This window comes from Balaenoptera physalus, assembly GCF_965194825.1.
Source record: "Balaenoptera physalus genome assembly, chromosome: 7".
Classification (NCBI taxonomy): domain Eukaryota; kingdom Metazoa; phylum Chordata; class Mammalia; order Artiodactyla; family Balaenopteridae; genus Balaenoptera; species Balaenoptera physalus.
Window position 1 is genome coordinate 117,846,326 of NC_138886.1, and position 23,498 is coordinate 117,869,823.

The following is a 23,498-nucleotide window of genomic DNA, read 5'->3' on the forward strand; positions in this document are numbered from 1 at the left end:
GTTGCGGCAGGTGGGCTCCTTAGTTGTGGCGCGTGGGCTCCTTAGTTGTGGCATGCGAACTCTGAGTTGCTCCACGGCACGCGGGATCTAGTTCCCTGACCAGGGATCGAACCCGGGCCCTCTGCATTGGGAGCGTGCTTAACCACTGCGTCACCAGGGAAGTCCCCCTTTCTATTATTTAAAGCACATTTTTGTACATGATCTCATTAACAATCACGACTGTTCTGAGAAGAAACGGAAGCAAAGAAGTGAAGTGATTCCCTTGACTGCAGAGCTGGGTGGTGACCTGTCGGGGCCTCACCCAGGTCCCACCTAGAGGTTTGTTCCCACACTGCGCCCCCGCCCCGCCTCAGCCCCTCCCCCCATGACGCACCTGCTCATGAGACCACGTCCTCTCAGAACCGTCCTTGACGCAGACGTCCAGCCTCAGCTCGGTCCCTGTGGCTCCGTGTTTGCTGTCCACGCAGAGGTTTGCTGCCACGTTTCGAAGCTGTGGAAAGAAGACAGGATGAGGATGGGCTGTTTTTCATTGTACCCCTGGCTCCTGACAATCCTGGTGGAGATTCGGTTTTTTTTTTTTTGATTACATGATGATTGAATGATGCCTTAAATTTATATGCAATTTATGGAGAGAAATCAGAGGATTAACTGTAACATTGCCCAGTCTACGTGTAAAAGAACATGGGAAGATTGAACAGCAAAATCTCAGCCAGGCAGTGTGTGAAGCTATGACCCAGGAGCATGAACGTGGAGTTCATGACTTCCGTAAGATGGGAGATTTTTCTTTTTCAGGTAGTTCTTGAACTTGGAACTGGTTATCTTCCTGCTTCAAAGCATCTTCTCCCTTCACCACCTTAGCTGGGAGAGCTCCGCTCTGAGGCAGGTGGTGCAGATAAAAGCTGTGAGGAAGAGAGAGATCACTGTGCGAGGAGGTGGCCACCTGACGCCCCCAGCGGCCTGGGATGGTCTTTGTCTGCACCTGTCATCCTGGTTTAGCATTTCTCCTGGATGATAACTTAATGCCATCCTAGACTGTTAGCAAAACAGGAAGGATAGTACTGTTGGTGTAATCCTCTACTGGATGAAGGTTCTCTACATCATGTCTGGACTTTGAAAAGTTGCAGAATGAGAAAAAAACACTCATAATTCTTAGCAAGTATTTTGTTAACATGGATGTAAAGAACTGAATAGTTGGGGGTGGGAAAAGGGGTGAAAAATATCAACAGCAGAAACAGCAATGGAAAAAGTCTGGTTGCAGACACATCCCCACGTCAGATCTTCCTGCGTGAAGGTTCCACCAATCTTCCTGTCGGCATCAGACCCACATCCTGCTGCAGAGCTGGGCCATGTCTATAGTTCGTTACTGAGGTGTGTCTGCTTAGATAAGCTCAAGGATCTCAATCCTTTCCATGCCTTTGTAGAGTCCTGGATTATAATAATCCCTTTAGGTACCACTAAGAATGGAAACAAGAACAGGATGTACTCAAGTGATCGTTTTAGTCATTTAGTCATTTAGTCGTTATGTTCTTTTGCCCAGCATGAGTAGATAAGGAGTCTCTCCAGGACGGAAGGATGCCTGAATGGGGCCTGATCCTCCTGGGATGGGGTGGTGAGGCAGAGAGGAGGTTGTCATGTGATGTACTGGGTGTCACGAATGGAATAAATGACGCCTGGATGGGGTGTGCTGGAGAGAGCTGTTTCATTTCCACTTCCTTTAGGAGTAGAGGCTGGTATAGTGTCATTCAGGAGGGAATCAATGTGGTTTCCAGTTTCCTTATCCACAGAATTTGGCAACAGCTGGGGCTTGTCTTCTGCTACTGGACCACTATTCTCGGGGTGTCTGTCCCCGATGACAGGGGATGTGAAATAATGGAGGACACAGGGCAACGGTTCTGAACCTACTTTGGCCTACAGACCTCCCCGAGAATCCAAGGAGAGCTATGGACACTCTTGCAAAAACAAGTGGACACACTGTAGTGGACACACACGAGCACTTTTCTATGCACTGTCCTGGGCACCATAGACTCCACATTTGAAGCTGAATGAGGGAAAATGTTTGCCACCCCCCAATCCCCCCCTCCCCCCTTGCAAATGAATTGACTCTCTTAGTCTCATGGGCGATCTTGAAGGACAGGGGGTGAACTAGGCCGTGTCGGCAAGCACCCCGGTCACTCCCACTTCCTTCACCTTTTCTCCACCTCCTCAGTCAAGCACCAGGGAGGAATTTTACTGTGGAATCTGGGGAGCCACGCTTAAAATAGGCCTTTTGTGGACTCAGTTCCCAGGTGTGTGATCCAGTTTATTGGGTGAAAGAGAAGTATCCTGAGGGGCAGAAGTCTGAGCCTGCATCTCTCTGCAGAGGCCAGCCTCCGTCAGCGCCCCTCTGATCTTATCTGGGGCCAGGGTGTTGGTTTCTAAAGCTGCTCCACCCGAGGGCTGCCGGGGAGAACTCTGGACCGAGCTCTCGCTTTACTCTTGGCCACTGAATTCACAGACTCACTCTTCTTAGAGAACCAGTGTCAAGGGATGCTAAAGGCGCCTTCAGGGCACTCTTGTTCCCTCTCCTGAGTCCAGGAGCTCGGATCCACGGGGAGGGAAAAGCAGCTGCTATCGGTTTATGGCCACGTGGCCGCAGAGGGACCAGCTGCACGGGCTCTGCTCTTGGAAGAGAAGAACTCGGGGAAGAAAAGGACCTGGACCAGCCAGGGATGCCGGGCAGTGTATCTGCCAGACCTGCCCGAGGATCTGCACCAAAGCCATCAGAGGGCCTCTTTCTGTTTCTAAATGCTATGAGCGTGAAAGGGCTCTGGCAGGGGTAGAGAAAACCCTTTTCTAAACTCTTGAATGTTCCTTTTTTTTTTTTTTTCAATGAGAAAATTTTTTTTAACTTTTTATTTTATATTGCAGTCTAGTTGATTAACAATGTTGTGTTAGTTTCAGGTGTACAGCAAAGTGATTCAGTTGTACATATACATGTATCTATTCTTTTTCAAATTCTTCTTTCATTTAGGTTGTTACGTAATATTGAGCAGAGTTGCCTGTGCTATACAGTAGGTCCTTGTTGGTTATCCATTTTAAATATAGTGTGTACATGTCAACGAGAAAGTTTTTGAATATGCACCCTCAAATGAGTGTAAAATTACTGATAAATTATATACATAATTCCTGTCCTTGAATGTTCTAAATTCTCAGGCAAATGGCATCTGTGTAGACAATGGGATAAATGGCTGCAGAAACCAAATTTCAAGTTTCCAAGCCATAACTGTCCACATCTGTGTAGATTTCAGCCCATCATTGTGCCAGAGAAGAGATGCGGAGAGCTCACTAGAGGACAAGGCGGGCACCTGGTCTCAAGACTCATCAGGCCAGCCTCATCTGCTGCTGTTTTCATTCCCACCTCTTCAGCCAGAGCACACATCCCATCCTCGGCTCATAAGCACAGCTCTGTCATAATAAACAGATGAGTAAAATCCCAACAGAACGGACCCTAATACTTGCTTATCCATTTGAATCAAGTTTTCTTTCTAAAAAAAAGTAGGCAAGAAAAAACACAAATGATTTGGACTTTTTCACTGTGGGCTCTGTATTTGCTGCTGAAGGAAAAGCAGTTCACAGGCAAACACACGCCCAGATCTAGGGCAGGGCAGAGCAGGGAATTTTCCTGTTCTGTTCCTCTGACATCCAGCACGGGGACTCGGCAGCACTAGAATTGCATCAAGGAATCTGAGAGACACGGGGCAGGATTAGAAAGTGAGGTGGTGCTTGACTAGGAATGGGTGGGAAGCAGGAGAAAAATGGGGCAAAAAGGACTCAAGGTGTATGACAGGAGTACAGAGATAATCTCCTGTTGGACAAGGATTAGGAAAAGGTCTGGCAGAGAGTGAAGGATTTCTTAGGTCCACAAGAGAAGTCAGGCTCAACTGGAACCTTGGCTTTTCCTCCCCAACACGAGAGGTTTTATAAAAGAGGCACAGGAGAAGGGGCGTGTGAAATAAATGTCGAGGTGGCTGGCAGGTAATTCAGTTGGTTGTCGAAGAGAGACTCGCCTCAACTCAACAAACGCTAGAGCATGCTTTGCTATCCTCTCGCCCCCCATAGACTCGGGGTGTTTTAAGTAAGAAGTAGTACGTTCGTGACTCATTCAACAAACATTAAGTACATGGTATGTCCCAGCCACTATGCTAGATACTGGTATACAGTGAAAAATAAAAAAGGATTTGTGGGTGAAATGGTGAAGGGGGTCAATAGGTATAGACTTCCAGGGGACTTCCCTGGCGGTCCAGTGGTTAAGACTCCAAGCTTCCAATGCAGGGGGCGCAGGTTCGATCCCTGGTTGGGATCCCACATGCCGCACGGTGCGGGGCCCCCCCCAGAAAATGCTAAAAAAAGGTACAGACTTCCAGTTATAAAATAAATAAGTCCTGGGGATGTGATATACAGCACGGTCAGGATAGTTAACCGTACTGTGTTGTATATTTGAAAGCTGCTGAGACAGTAGGTCTTAAATGCTTTCATCACAAGAAAACTAGTCACTCTGTGGTGACAGATGTTAACTAGACTTATCGCGGTGATCATTTTGTAATATGTACAAATATCAAATCATTATGTGGACACCTGAAAGTAATATGTTACGGGTCAATTATATCTCAGTTTAAAAAATTCATAAAAATAAATTCGAATTCAACCCTCCAAAAATCTGTCCCCTTCTTTGAAAGCATGTTTAGTCCCTTGTGATCCAGAAAGGCCTGGCGCATCAGGACCAATGATTCCTGAAGCCCCTCTGGCATGGTGTCCTCACTGGGCGGGGCATGTCTGGGGGAGATGAAGACCCCCGGGTGGGGTCAAGGTCCTCAATACCGTGAAGACAGCTGCAGAGACGTCCATCATTTTATTGATGGGCTCCAAAAACTGTTGCTTAGTGATTCTCCTTCCTATGGACAACATTTCTTCAAATCCCAGAGTTCTGTTGGTGATAATTTATTTTTTCATTCTTGGAAAACTGTGACCTTTTTGGTGCCCACGGCATGCTGTAGCACCGAGAGGGCTTCGCAGGCACCTCAGCTGCCAATACACCTGATGGGGCCAGTTTTCTTTCAGGGTCTTGCAGCTTTGATTGAATTTGACTAGTAAAGTGGGGAAAGGATTTCTCTTCTGAGAGCCCATAAACCTTTTTATTTTTTTAAATTCAGCTTTGAGGTATAATTGCCATATAAAATTAGATATTTATTTATTTTATTAGTTTTTAAAATTTATTTTTGGCTGCATTGGGTCTTCCTTGCTGCTGCGCGCGGGCTTTCTGTAGTTGCCGCGAGCGGGGTCTACTCTTCCTTGCGGTGCACGGGCTTCTCATTGAGGTGGCTTCTCTTGTCGCGGAGCACGGGCTCTAGGCGCGCGGGCTCAGTAGTTGTGGTGCACGGACTTAGTTGCTCTGCAGCATGTGGGATCTTTCCAGACCAGGGCTGGAACCCGTGTCCCCTGCATTAGCAGGTGGATTCTTACCCACTGGCCACCAGGGAAGTCCTAAAATTAGATATTTAAAGTATGCCTTGTGGTGAGTGAATATACGTTTACTTTGTGAAGGGATTCTCCTCATTTAGTTAATTAACACAGCCATCACGTCACATATTTATCTTTTTTTTTGTAAGAACATTCAAGTTCTCCTTGCTTAGCTAGTTTCAATTGTATAATTCGGTGTTATCAGCTACAGTCAGCGTGTTTTACATTAGATCCTCAGACTTTGTTCGTCTCATTCCTACCTTGAATGTGTGCTGCATTCTACTCACAACCAGGCCCAGCACGTGTTACAAGGGATCCGCTAGCGTTTAACAGTTACTTCTTTTTGATCGCTACCACCAGACTCACATGACCGACCTCCCTACGTACTTGCCCGGCCGCAGCTGGTGATTGTTCTAACCTTGAGATCAGAACGTCTCCACCGTGATACCTCAGCCAATGGGAGGGAAGGGGTGTTCTCCTCTGCTGGTTTCCCTGGTAACCGACGAGCTCACCTGACATCAATCCCCCTATAACTGGGCTTCCCCCTGCCGCTGGGAGCCAAGACTGCCTCCATGTCCTGCCCGCCGTCCACCGTTCACAGTGGGGAGTGGCCCCAGGACCCTGCCTCAGACATGTAAGCTCCCCTATGCATTAACCACTGATGCCTCTGTCGCTGACTCCGGGCTCTTCCTTCCGTCTTAAAGCTGGGCAGGTACAGGTCTTGTAGGCCTGCAGGGTGCAGGCCAACGTTTGGTGGAACAGCCAGGAGACGGAGGAAACGCCCGTGAGCAGAGAGATGTCGGGAAGTTAGGACTGGGAATGGAAAGTTTTGGGGTCGACCACTAACACGTGGGGCCTGAAAGTTTCGGGGGGTAACCCTGGGGTGGCCGTCCACTAGTATCGGGGTCCTGCAGTGCCTGTCCTTGATGAATGGGGGCCGCCGAGAGAGTACAGAGAACTCCTAGACGCCCCTACGGCTGTTGCAGAGATATTGGCCACAGCTGTGGGCTGGCCATTGCCTTTTATATTAAGAAAGGCCACGGAGGCTGAGCTAAGAGCCGCGGCGAACGTTAGCTTGAATGCTGATTGCTGTTCCTCTGCAAGTGAGGCGTGTGCATGTGTGTGAATGATACGGATTATTCTCTATTCCTGTTATTTGTTTAAACTGAATCGGCTCTTTAGAAACTAAAAAAAAAGCCGTGAAAATGGCCAAGATGGGAAGCCTTTGACATTCTAAAATGGGTTTTTGCTTATGCTGTTAGAGGAATTTGGCTTTCTAGGTGGAATTGGTATTTCTCTCCCTGTGCCTTTTGAGATATAAATGATCTACCTGGGCTCTCAGGAACTTTAATCCCTGAGAGTGAAGACAAAAGAGAGAGGCCTTTTAAGCTGTAGCAGGAAAACTGTGAGATCTCTGTGTCTGTAGAGATATATGCATGACTATGTGTACCTTATAAATATAAGGTGTCTCTGCTTCTAGGTGGCGTTGCCAAGATTGGTTTGTGGATGAGCTCTGTTTATTTGCTTAAAAGAAATTACAAGCTTATATGAATTCTCAGACATAGAATGAATTTCAGGTTCATGTGATCTGGGAAATATTCAGTACTGAATTGATATCTGTTATTGAAGCTACTGAAGCTTGTTGGTTTGATTGATATAGACATGTTTTTAGAGTCATCAGTGTTAAGTATAATACTTCTGTTGTACCTAGGTTTACTAGAGGTCAAATAAGACAAGAGGTCAAACAAGACCTTATTATATCTGTTGCAAATTTGTCAGCAAGGAAAATAACTTGATACGATGAAACTTAAATGTAAATGAGATAAGAGCTTTTAGGTAAACTCTATAGGAATAATTATGTTTTGAGAATGTCTGTCTAAAATAGTCCCTCCAGATTTTGCTAACTTGAAACTAAACTAAGTTAAATAAAGAGAATTCATTGACTATCTGGGTCATTTCAAATGGGATAAAATATTAGAAGATTAATTGCTGGGCGAGTCTAAGTTTACCAACCTTTGCCTTCCTGGGAGAGGAAGACTAAAGCATAAGTTATCCAATCAGGAAATGCCGGTATGACAGATAGTTCACATTTACTTGCTTCTTGGTTTTTGGTTGGTTAATTTCCTTTGAATATATACCCAGAAGTGGGCTTGCTGGATCATCAGAGTACCACACATTTTTGATTACTGTAGCTTTGTGTTGCATTTTGAAATCAGGAAGTGTGAGTCCTCCAACTTTGTTCTTCGTCTTCAAGATTGTTTTGACTATTAGGATTCTTTAGATTCCATATGAACTTCAGAATGAGTTTTTCTATTGCTGCAAAAAAAAAAAAGCCCTTGGAGTTTTGATAGGGATTGCCTGTCGATTTCTTTGAGTAGTGTTGCCATAGTATTTTTGGGTCGTATTAACAAGATTGTCTTCTAATCCATGAACATTTATTTAGATCTTTTAAAATTTCTTTCAGTAATGTTTGTATATGTCTTTTGCCCTGTTGGTTAAATTTATTCTTACGTGTATTTATTTTTAGAAAGAAATATAATGTATATAGGAGTATAGATTCTGGAATTAGACTGCCTGGGTTTAGAGTTTGATGTCACCATTTACTAGCTGTGGGACTTTAGGAAACTTATTTAGCTTCTTTTTGCCTCAGTTTACTCTTCTGTGAAATGAAGATGATAATAATGATACATGATAAATTTGATGTGATGATTAAATGAGATTATACGTAAAAGGTGCTTGCTTTAGTGTCTGGTTCATACTAATTGCTCCATAAATGTTAGCTTTATTGTAGTACTAGCAGAAGCAGTATTGAGATGCATAGAAAGATGAGGCTGGGGGGGGGGGTAGATTGGTGCCATTTGGGGAAGGTCGCAAATACCAAGATAAGCAATGTAGACCTTGTGCTGTTGGCAGAGAGAATTATTAGAAGTTTTTGAGAAGAAAATCTTATTTTAGGCAGTCAATTCTGGTGTTAATGGGAAAGGGAGATGAAGAGTAATGCTGTTGTGAGCAAAGGCACCAGTTCTAATCGATAATGAGAATCTGAACTCTGGTAGAGGTAGTGATAGAATGTACCCAAAGAATGTGTACGTATTCAAAGGGAGAGGTGTACTGCAGACACATCTTTTTTTCAGAGAACATTTGCAGGTCTTGACAATCGTTTGCTTGTGGATAATGAAGATGTGCTGAGTCTGAGGTGTCTTGGTGACATCCATACACAGACAGTCTGAAGTTTGGGAGGGAGGTCAGGGTAAGAAATTCAGATTTGGAAATCATCCACTACGCCGATTATTAAGACATCGCCTCTCAACGCCACACCTACCCCCTCTGCCTTGCTTTGTGGTACTCAGGGTGGACCCTGTAGACATTTTCCTCGCACCGGTTACAACTGTAGGCTTTACTAATGGGGGGTGCAGAGCAGGAGGAAGGCTCTTTCCTTCTTTCGCGTGCCCTGTTCCCCAGGTGTATCAGCACGTGGGCGTGTGGGGCGGGGCAGAAGGAAGCGGCCTCGCCTGAGAGGCCCTCATGGCTTCGCGGGGCTCCTGCCTCCTGCGGGTGTCCTCTCCACCACCTGGCGGCGCTGTTTGCAGCGGCCACACCCAGCAAAGGAGGCCTGACCTTCCTCCTTGCTGGGGGAGGTGGGGGAGGGAGAGAGGGGGAGGGGAGGGGGAGGGGAGGGGGAGGGGAGGGGTGGGGGAGGGGTGGGGAGGGGAAGGGGGAGGGGAGGAGTGGGGGAGGGGTGGGGAGGGGGAGGGGCAGGAGAGAGGTGGGGGAGGGGAGGAGTGGGGGAGGGGTGGGGAGGGGAAGGGGGAGGGGTGGGCTCGCCTAAGCCTCTGAGTTCCCGCCTTGCTCACGTTCCCTGAAGGTGGCTACTTCTGTGCCCTTTAAAGTCCATTTTACCCCTTTTACTAGTTAATGCTTTTCTGCCCATGAAGATTTCCCTGTTCAGATTACAGGTGTGATTTCTGCCTCCTGCCTGGAATCTGACTGAGTAATAGTTGGAGTCAGAGGAGGGTGTGATATTGCACAGCAAAGAGGAGGAGGAGGGTTGAGAGTGGAATTCGGGGAGTGGTTTCTCTGGGAAGCAGGCAAAGAACGAGTTGTCGGGAAAAAGCCGGGAAAGTAAGAGGAGAGCCAGAGAGAAGGGTTTCAAGAAGTGGACGTGGAGGTGGGAGGGGGTCAGCATGGTCAAATTCCTTAGTGAGGTCAGGGGGGGCTGGGAGGGGCCGTCGGACTTGGCCGCTAGGAGGTTCCCAGGGGCCTTTCCAAGGACGGTTTCAGTTTCCAAGGTCAGTGAAGGCAGGAGACAGATGGCCAAGTGGACAGAGGAAAAATGGGAGACAACCAATGCAAACTCCTCTTTCAGGAAGCTTGACCTCGATGGGAATGAAGAAAAGCAGAATTAACACGGAACAACCTTTCTGGGATGGGGAGACTTGAGGACAGAATTATATATGAGCTCTCCCCAATTCATGTGAGGCAGATAAAAAAAATTGTGAGGTGCTTTTAGAAATTAAAATCAGCAGATGGAAGGGGAGGGATAAAGGAGGAGTTTGGGATTAAAATATACACACGTTTGTATATAAAATAGATAAACAACAAGGACCTACTGTAGAGCACAGGGAACTGTACCCAGTATCTTGTAGTAACCTATAATGGAAAAGAATCTGAAAAAGAATATACATATATATATATATAATCTGAATCACTTTGCTGTACACCTGAAACTAACACAACATTGGCAATCAACTATACTCCACAAAACTTTTAAAAAACCCCAGCATATAAATGCAAAGTACGGAAAACGCTCTCATTATCCTTCTAGGACCTTCGCTGTGGAAGGTTCTGCCTTGTGGCCGTCACACTATTTCTGCTAGAGCAGATCATTCCACCCCTAATTGCGCCATGCTAGTGGCGTCCCGTGGCTGCTGGCAGAGACGACTCCTGCCTTTCCTAGAAATTAAGCCCACAGAGATTTTCTTCCTATCGTACGCACATTTTCCTCTTCTGAATTTACCATAAACTTAATTGCTTTGGCATCTCTCTCTTGCCCTGGGACCTACTGGAACTGCTCATTTCGGTAGCCTGGCTTACATTATGCAAGAAAACGATGAGCCCATGGCAGAAGTATTACCATAGGGCCTGCAGACTTGTATGTGTTCTGCTCCAAATAGTCTATTTCTAAAACTATGTCCTGCCACTTGAAATGAAGAATTGTGAGTATTGTTTGTGAAACAACGATATCCAGTGTCAGAATAGAGCTTTCAGATTAAGAATTAATCACCAAGAACATTTTGATTTGCGCAAATAGATACGGAGGAAGATTTGTGTAAACAAACCACTTATTAGAGTTATGATAAGCAACTTTCTCTGATAGAAGGAAGAGAAATGAGAGTACCTACTTCATACTAAGTTGGGAGCTTTCACAACCACTATTTCACTTCTTCAACTGCACCACTGCTGTGCTATGTATCCATTCCCAGTGGCAACTGAGGCTCTGGGAAATTAAATGGTTTGTCCATGATTATACGACCGGTAGATGGCAAGCGGGATTTGTACCTATGTCTCTGATCCCTAGATCTGAGCTCTTACACCACATTATGGAAATGGATATAATTAATTCACCAGAAAAGTGCAGTTTGGGGTGATAAATCTGTGGTAAATGCTTTACTGAGCTCAAAGGGATACATGGAGATGAAAGAAAGCTATGAATCCTTGGGTTTAGAAAAGAAGTGATCTTAGTCCAAATTTGGGTTGGAGTCTGACTGAGGTAGAGAAGCTGAAGCAGTGTTAGAAATAAAACCACTTAAAAAAAAAAATCAAAGCAACATAAATATCCATTATCCATTGATAGGGAATTGTTTAAATACATTATGATAGAGGCATACAATGGAATACTTTGTAGCCATTACAAATAATACGATGTGTCACATCATAAATTACCTATACTTCAATAAAGAAAAAAGAAAAAACAAAAAAGAAATAAAACCACTTTAACGATCAGGGAGCTTTGGTAAAGCGCTGGCAGCCCAGGGATGGAGAAGTGACCAGTGGTCCAGGTCCAGGGCTGAAGGGGCCCAGCTGCTTGCCCACGATGGCTGGACTCTGGGTGGGGGGAAGGGGTGCTGGTACCAGAGAAGGCATCACGGGGGGGTTAAGGGGAGGAAGCATTTCCTGACCTCTGCACGAGACCCTAGATTTTGAATCTGGCTTTTTAAAAAAGTCCACTTTCCGAAAAGAAAAATTAGAAAACGGCAGAATAGTGATGACTTATATATCCTTTGCAAAGCAGAGAAGACGGAACAATTGTGATCTCTGGAGCACACAAGAATACGAACTCTTAGTAACTATGATTTTTTTTTTCTTCTTTTTTTTTTGGTTGGATTTTTCCCCTTAGGTTTTGGTGTTGTAATTTCACAAAATCAAGGACGGAACTAGTTTAGTACACATCCTCGAAGGGGTGCACGGCTGGCAAAAGCCAGTGACCGACTGGCTTGGCCGAGCAAAAGTTTCTGAGAGCTCAGGCAGCGATTATTCACGCTTTGGTGTGAGTTATGCACACACACGTTATGAGACAAAAGCGCACTGTATGTCAGACACATGAAAGCAGACCTTTTTTGGGTAAAGTGTAAGGAGTAGCTTAGGAGATGAACAGAGTCACGCATGCCCTGGTTTTCTCCCTGCAATTTACAAAACTCAGACTAGTCCATTAACGCTGAACAGGAGGAGGGGAAATGAGACCTGAAGGTAGATTTTACAGGGAGAGTTCAAGAGTATCTACAGGAAAAGTTGCCAGAAGGAGATCTGAGAGTCGGGAGTTAATACGAGTAGTCCGTGCAGAGAAGGGATCTAGGAGAAGACCACTTCCCACGCTGCTAACAGCACCAACGTGTGTCAAGGGGGTTTACGAGCGGAGATGCCGCTTTGAAGGCAGTGCCTTCGGGAGAAGCTGGCTCGTGTGCAGTGTGGCCCCATCTCTGCCGAGATCGTGGGAAGACACCCCGGCAAGGTGGTTGTCCCCACACTCGGAAAGCAGCTCGGAGCCATCTCCGCAGACTCGGCCCCGTCGTACACCTCATCTTTTAACGAATGCCTTGACATCTCCTATTCCTGTCATTTTCCCCTGGAGTGCTGTTCTAGGAATACGAAAACACTCCTGCCAATTGCTGCGTTCATCTATGATTTGCCAGTAAATCTCCGATGTGCTCCAGGGTAATCGTGAAAATCCACTTCCAACATCATCCTCAAGGATCTGAGGGTAATAGCCACGGGTGTCGAAAATAAAGCAGCTTTTTTAGTACTTGAGAGATGATTCATACAACATGGTGTCCAGATAAAATATCTCTTCCTGTTGAATTCAGGTCAGGCCATGGAAATGTGGGCAGGTTGAAAAGCGTATCGAGTAGAGGGATGTTAAGCTCTTGTGTAAAATTCAGGACTGTTAGTTAATGAACATCTGCATTCAAATTCATAGAGTTGATTCTGAGAAGGATGTGACCCTTAGACCTGGACAGGATTGCAGCAAAATCCCTGAGACACATAATCATCTGTGGGCTTTTAAAGTTCTCTGGAGAAGTAGGTTCTCTTGAACTCATTCGTGAGTTTAATAGCCATCCTTCTAAGGAAGGTCAGCAAATTGTCCTTATTTTCAAGTAAGATAATTCAGGGTCTGAGTTTTCTACTCTAAATTTCATCACTGTTAAACACACCATATTAAAAGAGGTGACTTGGGTCTTTAAGGGGAAAAAAGGTGAAAATGTCAAATTGCATTTGGGATACCAACTAGTAGTGTAATACATGGTATAACTACTTCCCTGAAATATTTCTTTGCGGGCCCTCGATTATGAAGCCGTAACATTTCCATTTTGTAGAGGACAAAGCTGAGTGGTGATAAAAATACTCCCACTCTCCTTCTTACCATCTGACACAAAATCAAACAGATGGGGAACAGAAATAGTGAGCTTCGGAGGCCAGCCTTAAAATTCTGAGTCACACTGACCAGCATTCCACCACTGTGTCCTGTATCAAGGGAAATTCGTGCAAAACTAATAAGAAAACTGTTTAATATTTCCTATGAAAAAGCAAATGTTCTCTCTCCAAACCAGTGACACCAGAAATTCCACCCTGGAGCACCGTCTCATGCAAAAACCAGTGTAATAATCTCTGAACGCTTGAATGCTCCGGTCAGCTTTCTGAATGATAATATCACATTTCCTTGTAATCTGAGCATTTTGCATAATCTCCCTCCTCTCAAATTTCTTAACTGAATGTAATTAATCAGGACAGACTCAATGGGTGGATAGTTCTGAGAACGAGCTAATTGGGGTTTGATGAGACTGTGAGTTAGCCTTTCTCTGGGAGAGAGTGAGATGTTATTTTTCCCTGAAAATAGAGCAGAACAGAACAACAAAACAAAACAATGCAGAACAAAACAGAAGAGGTCTTAAAGAAAGCCAGCAGTAGTCTAGTTCTGGTCTAATGAGTCTGGGTCCACATACAACCTAAACAGCCGGTCCAGGCAAGTTCAAGAGGAAGTTTGGCAGGCTCAACCTAGTGTCAGGTGGCTTTGGGAGGCCAAGGGCTGGTTCTGTCTCTTGCAGGATCCTGCAGTGTTACCTCAAGCCAGTGAGCTTGGAGAGAAGCTATGCCTTAACCATCTCTGTAACTCCAGCCCCTGGCGTAGTTCTTGGTGTATAATGAATTCATCAGCTGGGCTGCCATAACAAAATACCACAAACTGGGTGGCTTAAACAACAGGAATTTGTTTCTTACAGTTCTGGGGGCTGGAGGTCTCAGATCAAGGTGTTGGTAGGTTTGGTTTCCTCTGAGGCCTCCCTCCTTGGCATGAAGACGGCAGCCTTGTTACTGTCTTTTCACATGGCCTTTTCTCTGGCACCTGGTGTCTTTTCTTACAAGGACACCAGTCCTATAGGGTTAGGGCCTCACCCTTATTACCTCATTTAATGTTAATTACCTCCTTGAAGGCCCTATGTCCAAATAGTTATATTGATGAAGGGTTAGGGCTTCAACTTACGCATTTGGGAGGTGGGGGACATAATTTAGTCCATAACATATAGTACTTACTCAATAATTGCCTTTTAAATAAAGAAAAAGGTTAACTGTTTTTCTAGCTAGTTTCTCTGCTGATGAATGAGAGGGGTCACAATGACAGCTATTATTATTCTGGCAATTGATCTTAGGGTTTTACAAAGAGACTTCACTAAACATTGAATTTTTCAAATGATTTCAAAGGAATTTATTGCTAGACCTATTCGTTGGATGCACTGAATGTCCACTTCCTGTTATGACACACACACACCAGGCCTATTCAGGAGATGGCTGGAGTCACAAAGCCCCTGGCTTGGACTCCTCTCTCAAATCCCTTCCCCAAGTCCTGACTGCTCTCCTCTTATTGCTGGAATTAGGTGACGGGCAAAGCTCCAGCAGTGACTTTTTTTGTAAACATTTTTATTGGAGTATAATTGCTCTACAGTGTTGTGTTAGTTTCTGCTTTATAACAAAGTGAATCAGCTATACATATACATGTATCCCCATATCTCGTCCCTCTTGCGTCTCCCTCCCACCCTCCCTATCCCACCCCTCTAGGTGGTCACAAAGGACCGAGCTGATCTCCCTGCAGCAATGACTTTTTGAGCCACAGGTGGCCCTCCAGCTGAATGTGATGCTTGCCTGGTTTATATTTTGAGCCCCGTCTTAATCTTTTCATTCAAGGCTGTCAGGATCATTTTATGTAAGCGATTTTAAACTTTTTGGAATCTGATGAAAGCTATGGACTCTCCAGAAAGATATATATATACACAAAGTATTCTTGCGTTATATGTCTGGTGGCCCGTAAAGACTGTTTCACAGACACATGGGAGCTTAGAATTTGCTCTTTGGAATGCATGATCTGAAAACTTCCCTGTACCCATGGGCGTTGGTAGACAAGAAAATGGCTATAGTTTTTGCTTTAAAAAAAAACAGCTGAGAGCAGTCTCACGCAAAAAACATCTTGAATCTCTGCCTTGCATAGGACTTAGGTACTGTATTGCCTCCTCTATCCATTTGTAATGCAAATCAGGGTTTCCACAGCAGTAAATAATAATAGCCAACATTCCATTGAGAGCTTGCTGTGTTAGCCCTGTGCTAGGGGCTTTCCATGGATTATTCCATTTAACTGTCACAACAGCTCTTTGAGGTAGGTACGATTGTATTTCTATTTTGCAATGAGGAAGCCAAGGTATATTAGTTTCCTGTAGCTGCTGTAACAAGTTACCACAATCTTGGTGGCTTAAAACGATTGAAATGTAGTCTCTCACATTTTTGGAGGCCAGAAGTCCAGAATCAAAGTGTTGACTGGGCTGTGCTCCCTCCAAAGGCAATTATATGCAAAATAATTGATAGCAAAGACTTGAACAGGTATTTGTACACCCATGTTCATAGCAACATTATTTGCAATAGCCAAAATTGCAAATTTTGCAAATTGGAAACAGCCCAAGCTTCCACTAATGGATGAATGGATAAACAAAATGTGGTATATACGTACAAGGGAATATTATTTTGCTTTAAAAACGGATGAGGTTCTGATGCATGCTACAACATGGATGAATCTTGAAGACATGGATGAATCTTGAAGACATTATACTAAGTGAAAAAAGCCAGCCCCCAAAGGACAAACATTGTATGGTTCTACTTCTCAGTTTCCTGAAACAGTCAAATCCATAGAAACGAGGAGCAGAATAGAAGTTACCAGGGGGTGGGGGAGGCAGGAATGGAGAGTTGGCTCCTGGGGACAGAGTTTCAGGTCGGGGTGATGAAAAGTTCTGGAGATGGATGCTGGGGATGGTTACACAACAGTGTGAATGTATTTAACGCCACTGAACTGTACGTTTAAAAATAGCTAAAAAGGTAAATTTTATGTTATGTATATTTCACAGTAATAAAAAAATAGGGCTTCTCTGGTGGTGCAGTGGTTAAGAATCCACCTGCCAGTGCAGGGGACATGGGTTCGAGCCCTGGTCCGGGAAGATCCCACATGCCACGGAGCAACTAAGCCCGTGCGCCACAACTACTGAGCCTGTGCTCTAGAGCCCGCGAGCCACAGCTACTGAGCCCATGTGCCACAACTACTGAAGCCCACACGCCTAGAGCCTGTGCTCTACAATAAGAGAAGCCACCGCAATGAGAACGCCGCGCACTGCAACGAAGAGTAGCCCCCGCTCGCCGCAACTAGAGAAAGCCCGCGCGCAGCAATGAAGACCCAACACGGCCAAAAATAAATAAATAAAATAAATTTTAAAAAATAATTAAAAAAATACAGTGCTTACTTGATGGTGATTTAGGAAGTTGCTTTCACTTTCTGTAAATCCATGAAAGAGAAGAAGCCAAGCTAAGGGGTCTGGAGGTAATGGCGGGACATATAAGCAGGACTGAATTTCTTTGCTTTGAGGTGGATATCGGAAGAGACTTGTGCTTAATACGACCTCTGAATGAATAAAATTTTCTCCATGCATTTAGAACTTACTATATCTCATGCCAACAACATATTTCACCCCCACTTACACAGAAGGAAAAATCTTACGAAGAGATATAACATGATCTGCTCTTCTCTGATGGTACATAATTGTTTCAGGAGAGAGCTGTCTGGAAATCCCCCCAAAAGACTGGGATTACTTCCGGTTGCAGGGAGGAAATTAAAACCAGCTGCAGGTAGTTGCAGGTGATAAGCATTTTTATTTTTATCTTCCCCTCTCTAATCCCGCTTTATTCGAGACTAACTCCCTTCCAACCCATACTATCATCTTTAGAAACTAACCAAGATTGTTTTCTTAATGTACAAGTAGTCACGGCCGAGCTTTCCAGCCTATTGCCAGTGTTTGTAACCAAGCAGGGCAGCTCAGAGGGTTCTTAAAACCAGAGAAAGCACTAATAAGCTGGAAGAGGCAAAGTCTGCTTTTAAATTCATAAGCAATCTTATAGTTCATTTGGAGAGGGAGAGAGAGCAAGAGAGAGAAGAAAGAAAGGAGTACCTGAAAAATGGGAGACCCTTGCAATTTTCTGCTCCATGTAACCCAGGTGTAGACTCGATATGAACTTGAACTTCCCCCCACCATTTGCTCATTCAGAATGTCACGGTTGGGGCTGACACTGTCAAATGAAATTGCTTTTTCCATATTCAGTTTTCCTTGTTTTATTTAAATTTATTTATTTATTTATTAAATTTTGGCCGTGTTGGGTCTTCGTTTCTGTGCGAGGGCTTTCTCTAGTTGCGGCGAGCGGGGGCCACTCTTCATCGCGGTGCGCGGGCCTCTCACTATCGCGGCCTCTCTTGTTGCGGAGCACAGGCTCCAGATGCGCAGGCTCAGTAGTTGTAGCTCACGGGCCCAGTTGCTCCGCGGCACGTGGGATCTTCCCAGACCAGGGCTCGAACCCATGTCCCCTGCATTGGCTGGCGGATTCTCAACCACTGCACAACCAGGGAAGCCCCCTTGTTTTATTTAGTTTGCATCTTCTATCCAAAACGTTTGTTGAAAATTGGATCTTTTCGAGGAGACAAAACCAGTTATCTTCAGGAGAAAATACTTGCTCATTTCACTTTGGCATGGAACAGAATTAAGTGTAATTTCTCTCTTAGATATGGGAATTAGATATTTAATTGTCAATAACTATAGCAGACGTGGAATGATTATCTTTGGGTTATTCTGTATTCCTTTGGCTTTGAGATGGCCAGACTGTTAACACAACAACTCCAGTTACTTTAGCCATGAATCTGGATGTGCAGATACTGCGGATACCATCACCACTGCCCGTGCAGGCAGGAAGCTTCTGTCGGTCACTTGCCATATGCCAGACCTTGAAGTAAGAGCTTTACATGCATAACTACAGTTAATCCTCCACTAACTCTAGAGCGTAGGGACTATTATTCTCATTTTACTGCTGAAGAAACTGAGACATTAAAGTAACTCACCTGATTTGAACATATCCCATTAATGTTGGAGCTGGAATGTGAACGAACAGAGGTGGCTGGGAGTTCGGCAGAACGCAGGGTGTGTTCTGAACTTTGAGAAACCGAGAACAACGATCATTTCCTGTTATTCTCGTATTTGTTTTTTTTATATTAATTTTTATTGGAGTACAGTTGCTTTACAATGTTGTGTTAGTTTCTGCTGTACAGCAAAGTTGATCAGCTATACCTATACATCTACCCCCTCTTTTTCGGATTTCCTTCCAATGTAGGTCACCACGGAGCGCCGAATAGAGTTCCCTGTGCTATGCAGCAGGTTCTTATTAGTTATCTGTTTTATACATAGCAGTGTATATGTGTCAGTCCCAATCTCCCAATCCATCCCACCCCCCCTTTCCCCCTTGGTATTGTCCGTTCTCTACGTCTGTGTGTCTATTTCTGCTTTGCAAATAAGATCATCGTATTTGTCAAAACTTTGCACATGGAGCTTGATGTGTGGCAAAGCGAGATCAATCAAGTCTGTAGAATAAACGAATGAAGAAAGCTGAGGGATATTTTGCACTTCGATTACCGCATTTTCCTTTGGAAGTTGCTGCAATGTGACATTTTATGGGCTCATTTGTATTCACTTAGGTAGCCTATGAATTTAAGGGGATGCGTTGTGGGTTTGTTTTTTGCGGGGGTGCACAGGCTAGTCCCCAGGAACACTGAAGAAGAACAGTTCTGTCATGGCCTTTTGTGTGCGTGGAGACGTGGTCTCATCAGAAGCTGTTCTGACCAGTGAAGAGGGTTTCAAGAACGCTAGCATTTAGTCTGCGTGCTGTGAGTGAGGTGCTTGTCCCTCAGAATGATGCAAACGGCTCACCCTCGTTATGGCTCGCCAGCCCTTAGGCCACACGAGGGCAAAGCTCTGTCTCCTGTGCTCACGGTTCATCTGTGGTGATGGCTACAGCGCTTGGCCCATTAATACTGCAGAATGAAACCAGAGCAATGGAAGTGAACACGTGATAGGTCGGATGACAGCTGTGTAAGCCCCTGGAAGAGACAGGGTGGCCAGCGAAGCTCCACAGTCCCCCCCTCAATGGAGCAGCACACAAAAAAGAAAGGATGTGTTGGTGAGAAGGGTTCCTCAGTCATGGAAGGACAGAAAGGGTGAGTGAGAGGTGGATGTTGGCAGTGCCATCCACCTATTGCCCAGGGCAACCGCCTACTGCGAATATCCCTCGTCTCAACAGCAGGGCTGTCCTTGGGATGGAGATGAAGTGGGCAGTTATAGCCAACAGACTCCGGTGTTGCTCTTTCGGGCAAACCAAACCCATTGGCATCCGTGACGCGTTAAATATTCTCTTTGTCTTTGTTCTGACTTCAGGTTCACCAAACAACTTTCTGACTCCTACTTGGTCTGCTTACATGGCGAGGATGTGCTGATGATACGGATTTCACATTTTTCTGTTCCACTTGGCCGCCGCGCTTTATCATAGAAAGTCAATAGATAGGTTTCTAGAGAACGTTTGGTGTATACATAGCATTCTGAGGCCAGACGTGCTGCTTTTATTCACACGTGGACTTCTGAGCTTTGTGACAGTTGTCATTTTCATTGACAGTTTTTTTTCTTATTAGTTATCTATTTTATACATATTAGTGTATATATGTCAATCCAAATCTCCCAATTCATCCCCCCTCCCCACTTTCCCCCCTTCGTGTCCATATGTTTGTTCTCTACATCTGTGTCTATTTCTGCCTTGCAAACTGGTTCATCTGTACCATTTTTCTAGGTTCCACATTTATGCGTTAATATATGATACTCGTTTTTCTTTCTTTCTTTCTGACTTACTTCACCCTGTATGACGGTCTCTAGGTCCATCCACATCTCTACAAATGACCCAATTTCATTCCTTTTTATGGCTGAGTAATATTCCATTGTATATATGTACCACATCTTCTTTATCCATTCGTCTGTTGACAGATTCATTGACAATTAATACTGGACGTCTTGGTATTGTTCTCAGCCATGTGCATTTCAGTTGAGGCGAGTGATTCTCTTGAGATCTGATCATTGTGAGACCCAGAAAAGATTAAGTTTCTGGGTCTTCAAAGAGGAGGGTCAGTTTCATCCATCCAGCCTTTTCCTTAGGCTGGTGGTCCCCAAACATTTCCCCGAGGACCAGGCTGATGGCAGGTGCACGTGTATCTGGGGAGCTGGCAGTCTTGGATTGAAATACAGCATCTTCTTGACTAAATATTTTTATTTAAAAAACTGTTCTGTATTGTGCATTCTATTCTTTAACGTGCGCATTTCGTATCAGTGTTATTTTTCATACAGTATCATTTTCCTGCCAAGCTTTATGTAAACTCGATGTTGGGGGGAGCCATGAAGTGCTTTCCCGTGTCTCTGGTGCTGCTGGGCATGGGGCTGAGCACCTCCAGGCATGTCTGTGTGCACGTGAGAAGCCTTGCCTCACACCACGCTTCACCTGTGCAGTTATGTGACTTCTGTGTCTCAGGGCTTTTTAGGTCTATAATCTTTGTCTACTTTATTTCCTCTAAATAGTATTATTTTGACTCGGATTGCTACATAGTGATTTTGATTGTGGAGACTAGCATCTCCTGTGAACATGGTGATATTTTTTTCCATTCTTTCTTTTAATACCAGTGTGGTCTCTGTTGCTATCTAGTTAAATGGTGAATAATTGGACTATATGTTTCATGTATGTTTGGAGAACTAAGTCAATAAGAGTAAGCATTTTGAAAACATGAACTATTCTATATATTTTACTAATCATTATATGATTTCAAAAGTTAATTTTATTTTACTGATGAGAAAGAAGAAAGTTTTCTAGACAGCTAAGAACCAGTGCTCCAACCTTTAGAAATGAGAGAGAGAGAGAGAGAGAGCGAGAGAGAGGGGGAGAGAGAGAGGGAGAGGGAGGGGGAGAGGGAGGGAGAGAGAGAGAGAGAGAGAGGGAGGGGGAGAGAGAGAGAGAGAGGGAGAGAGAGAGAGGGAGGGAGAGAGAGAGAGAGAGGGAGGGAGAGAGAGAGAGAGAGAGGGAGGGAGGGAGAGAGAGAAGGAGGGAGAGAGAGAGAGAGAGGGAGAGAGAGGGAGAGAGAGAGAGAGAGGGAGGGGGAGAGAGAGAGAGAGAGAGAGGGAGGGAGGGAGAGAGAGAGAGGGATTCTGGCAGACAAAAGGGTGACATCTGCTCATATATTTATGGCATCTTGTCTCATGTTATTCCACACCAGTTCTCAGGCAAAGGTAATAAACATCCTAAGTACGAAAATCTGAGTAAAATATTGTATTATTGAGGCATTATGCCATTCAAACATGGTAGGTATGATGATGGTTCCAGTATAATGATTTTTGGCTCTAGGGTACAAATAAAATAAAATGGTGATGTCTAGCTGTGACTACAGTGTCACCAAAATGTAACTATTTCTCTATTGTTATTGCGTTCCCACATTCCTTCAAAGGCCATGCATTCAAAAAAACTTATTATGAAAATTGCTGTGTCCCAGTCACTGATGTTTGAAAACCATCAGCATTTTGCCATACTTGTTCATCTGTTCACTTCTTAACCTCCGCCCTTTTTTGCTGGATAATTTTAAAGCAAACTCTACGTATCTTGTCATTTCACCCCTAAATGGTTTAATCTTCTCCAGGAGAGAGAGAGAGAGAGACAGCGAAAAAGAGAGCAAAGAGATGGGGAGAGAGAGAGAGAGAGAAAGAGAGAGAGAGAAAGAGACAGAGAGAGAGACAGAGAGAGAGAGAGGGAGAGGGAGAGGGAGAGAGAGAAACATTTTCCCACATATCTGCAAATTAACAAAAGTTAGTGTCATCAAATACCTAGCCCATATTCAAATTCCCCTGATCGTCTAAAAATGCCTCTTTTCAGTTAGTCTATTCTACTTCTATTGTATTGTATTGTATTCTAGATCCAAACAAGTTCCATTTCATTGTGTGTGTTTGTTAAGCTCCACAGAGCCTTGTGAATGTCTCATAATCTAGAACAGTTCCCCGCTCCCTGTATGGACTTAGTGAAGGAATTAGGTTCTTAAATTCTAGGTTTGGTCTGAGATGTTATTTATCCTCCTCTGCTACTCCCTGAATTTCTTGTGAACTGAATTTACATTTAAAAGCTTATTAAATTCAGATTTGGTTTTGTTGTTGTTATTGCTGTTATTGTTTTTAAAAGATTATTTCAGACCTGGTTCTTGGTTTTCCAGCTGTCACATTGTGTCTTATCAGCATGTCTGTGTGATTCACTTTTAATGAAGCTAAAATTGATCACTGGGCTTAGGTGACAGTAGCTGGATAATTTGATTGTTTTCATTCCCTATTTTGTCTAAGGGTTTAATCATCCAATGATGAATTCTTTCCTGAATCAGTTATGGGATTAGGGGTTGATAAATGTTGATTTTTTGAACTCTATCTTTCTGTTTCAATTTATTACCTGAGAATCTGTATAAAAAACTCTCAACCACGAGGGCTCCTCGGACACCCTGAAATACATATTATACTCGAATAGTGAGAAAACTGCTTCATTGTTTCCCTTTAAAATGTCTATTTTTCAGAGTAATGATTTGGTGTCCTGTCAACTGCAGTGGTGTTCAGTGGACTCTATTTTGTTTCTCTCTCACCTCCCTGCCTCTTATGAATTTACAGCTTTTTGTATATTTAGTATATTTTAATTAATTGGGTCACTTTTTGGATGTTCATAGCCTCCCACCTATGGCAGGTGGGAACGCTTAGCTGACGCCTGTGTCCTTTTGATCAGACCCACGTCAGCCGTTAATCGCTCCTTCCCTTCCTTACTTTCTGGAGCAACGAAACACGCAGCCCACTTTTCTCTGTTTCCTGCTCCACAGCTAGAATCGGCCATTTCCTCAAGGATCCTTAGTTCCACTGAGTGGAGAATCCAATTGAGAGACCGCCTTGCGAGTTAGACGTGCCAGTGAGTTGGACTGGAGTTGTTTCTAGCCCTTTTCAGTGGATGGAGCTGGAAAATTTGTATTTTAGAAAGTGAGAAAAAAAAAAATCATG

The 23,498-nt window shown here is 44.3% G+C and overlaps 1 protein-coding gene across 4 annotated transcripts in view; it reads right to left on the reverse strand.

Moving 5' to 3' along the window:
• GALNTL6 (polypeptide N-acetylgalactosaminyltransferase like 6) overlaps positions 1 to 23,498 on the reverse strand; it is a 1,158,938-nt gene that overhangs the window by 27,941 nt on the left and 1,107,499 nt on the right. For all 4 annotated transcript variants that reach the window (XM_082468905.1, XM_082468902.1, XM_082468903.1 and 1 more), the window contains one exon: positions 374 to 490. In XM_082468905.1, coding sequence (XP_082325031.1) covers positions 374 to 490 — 117 coding nt within the window. The remainder of the gene's footprint in view (positions 1 to 373; positions 491 to 23,498) is intronic.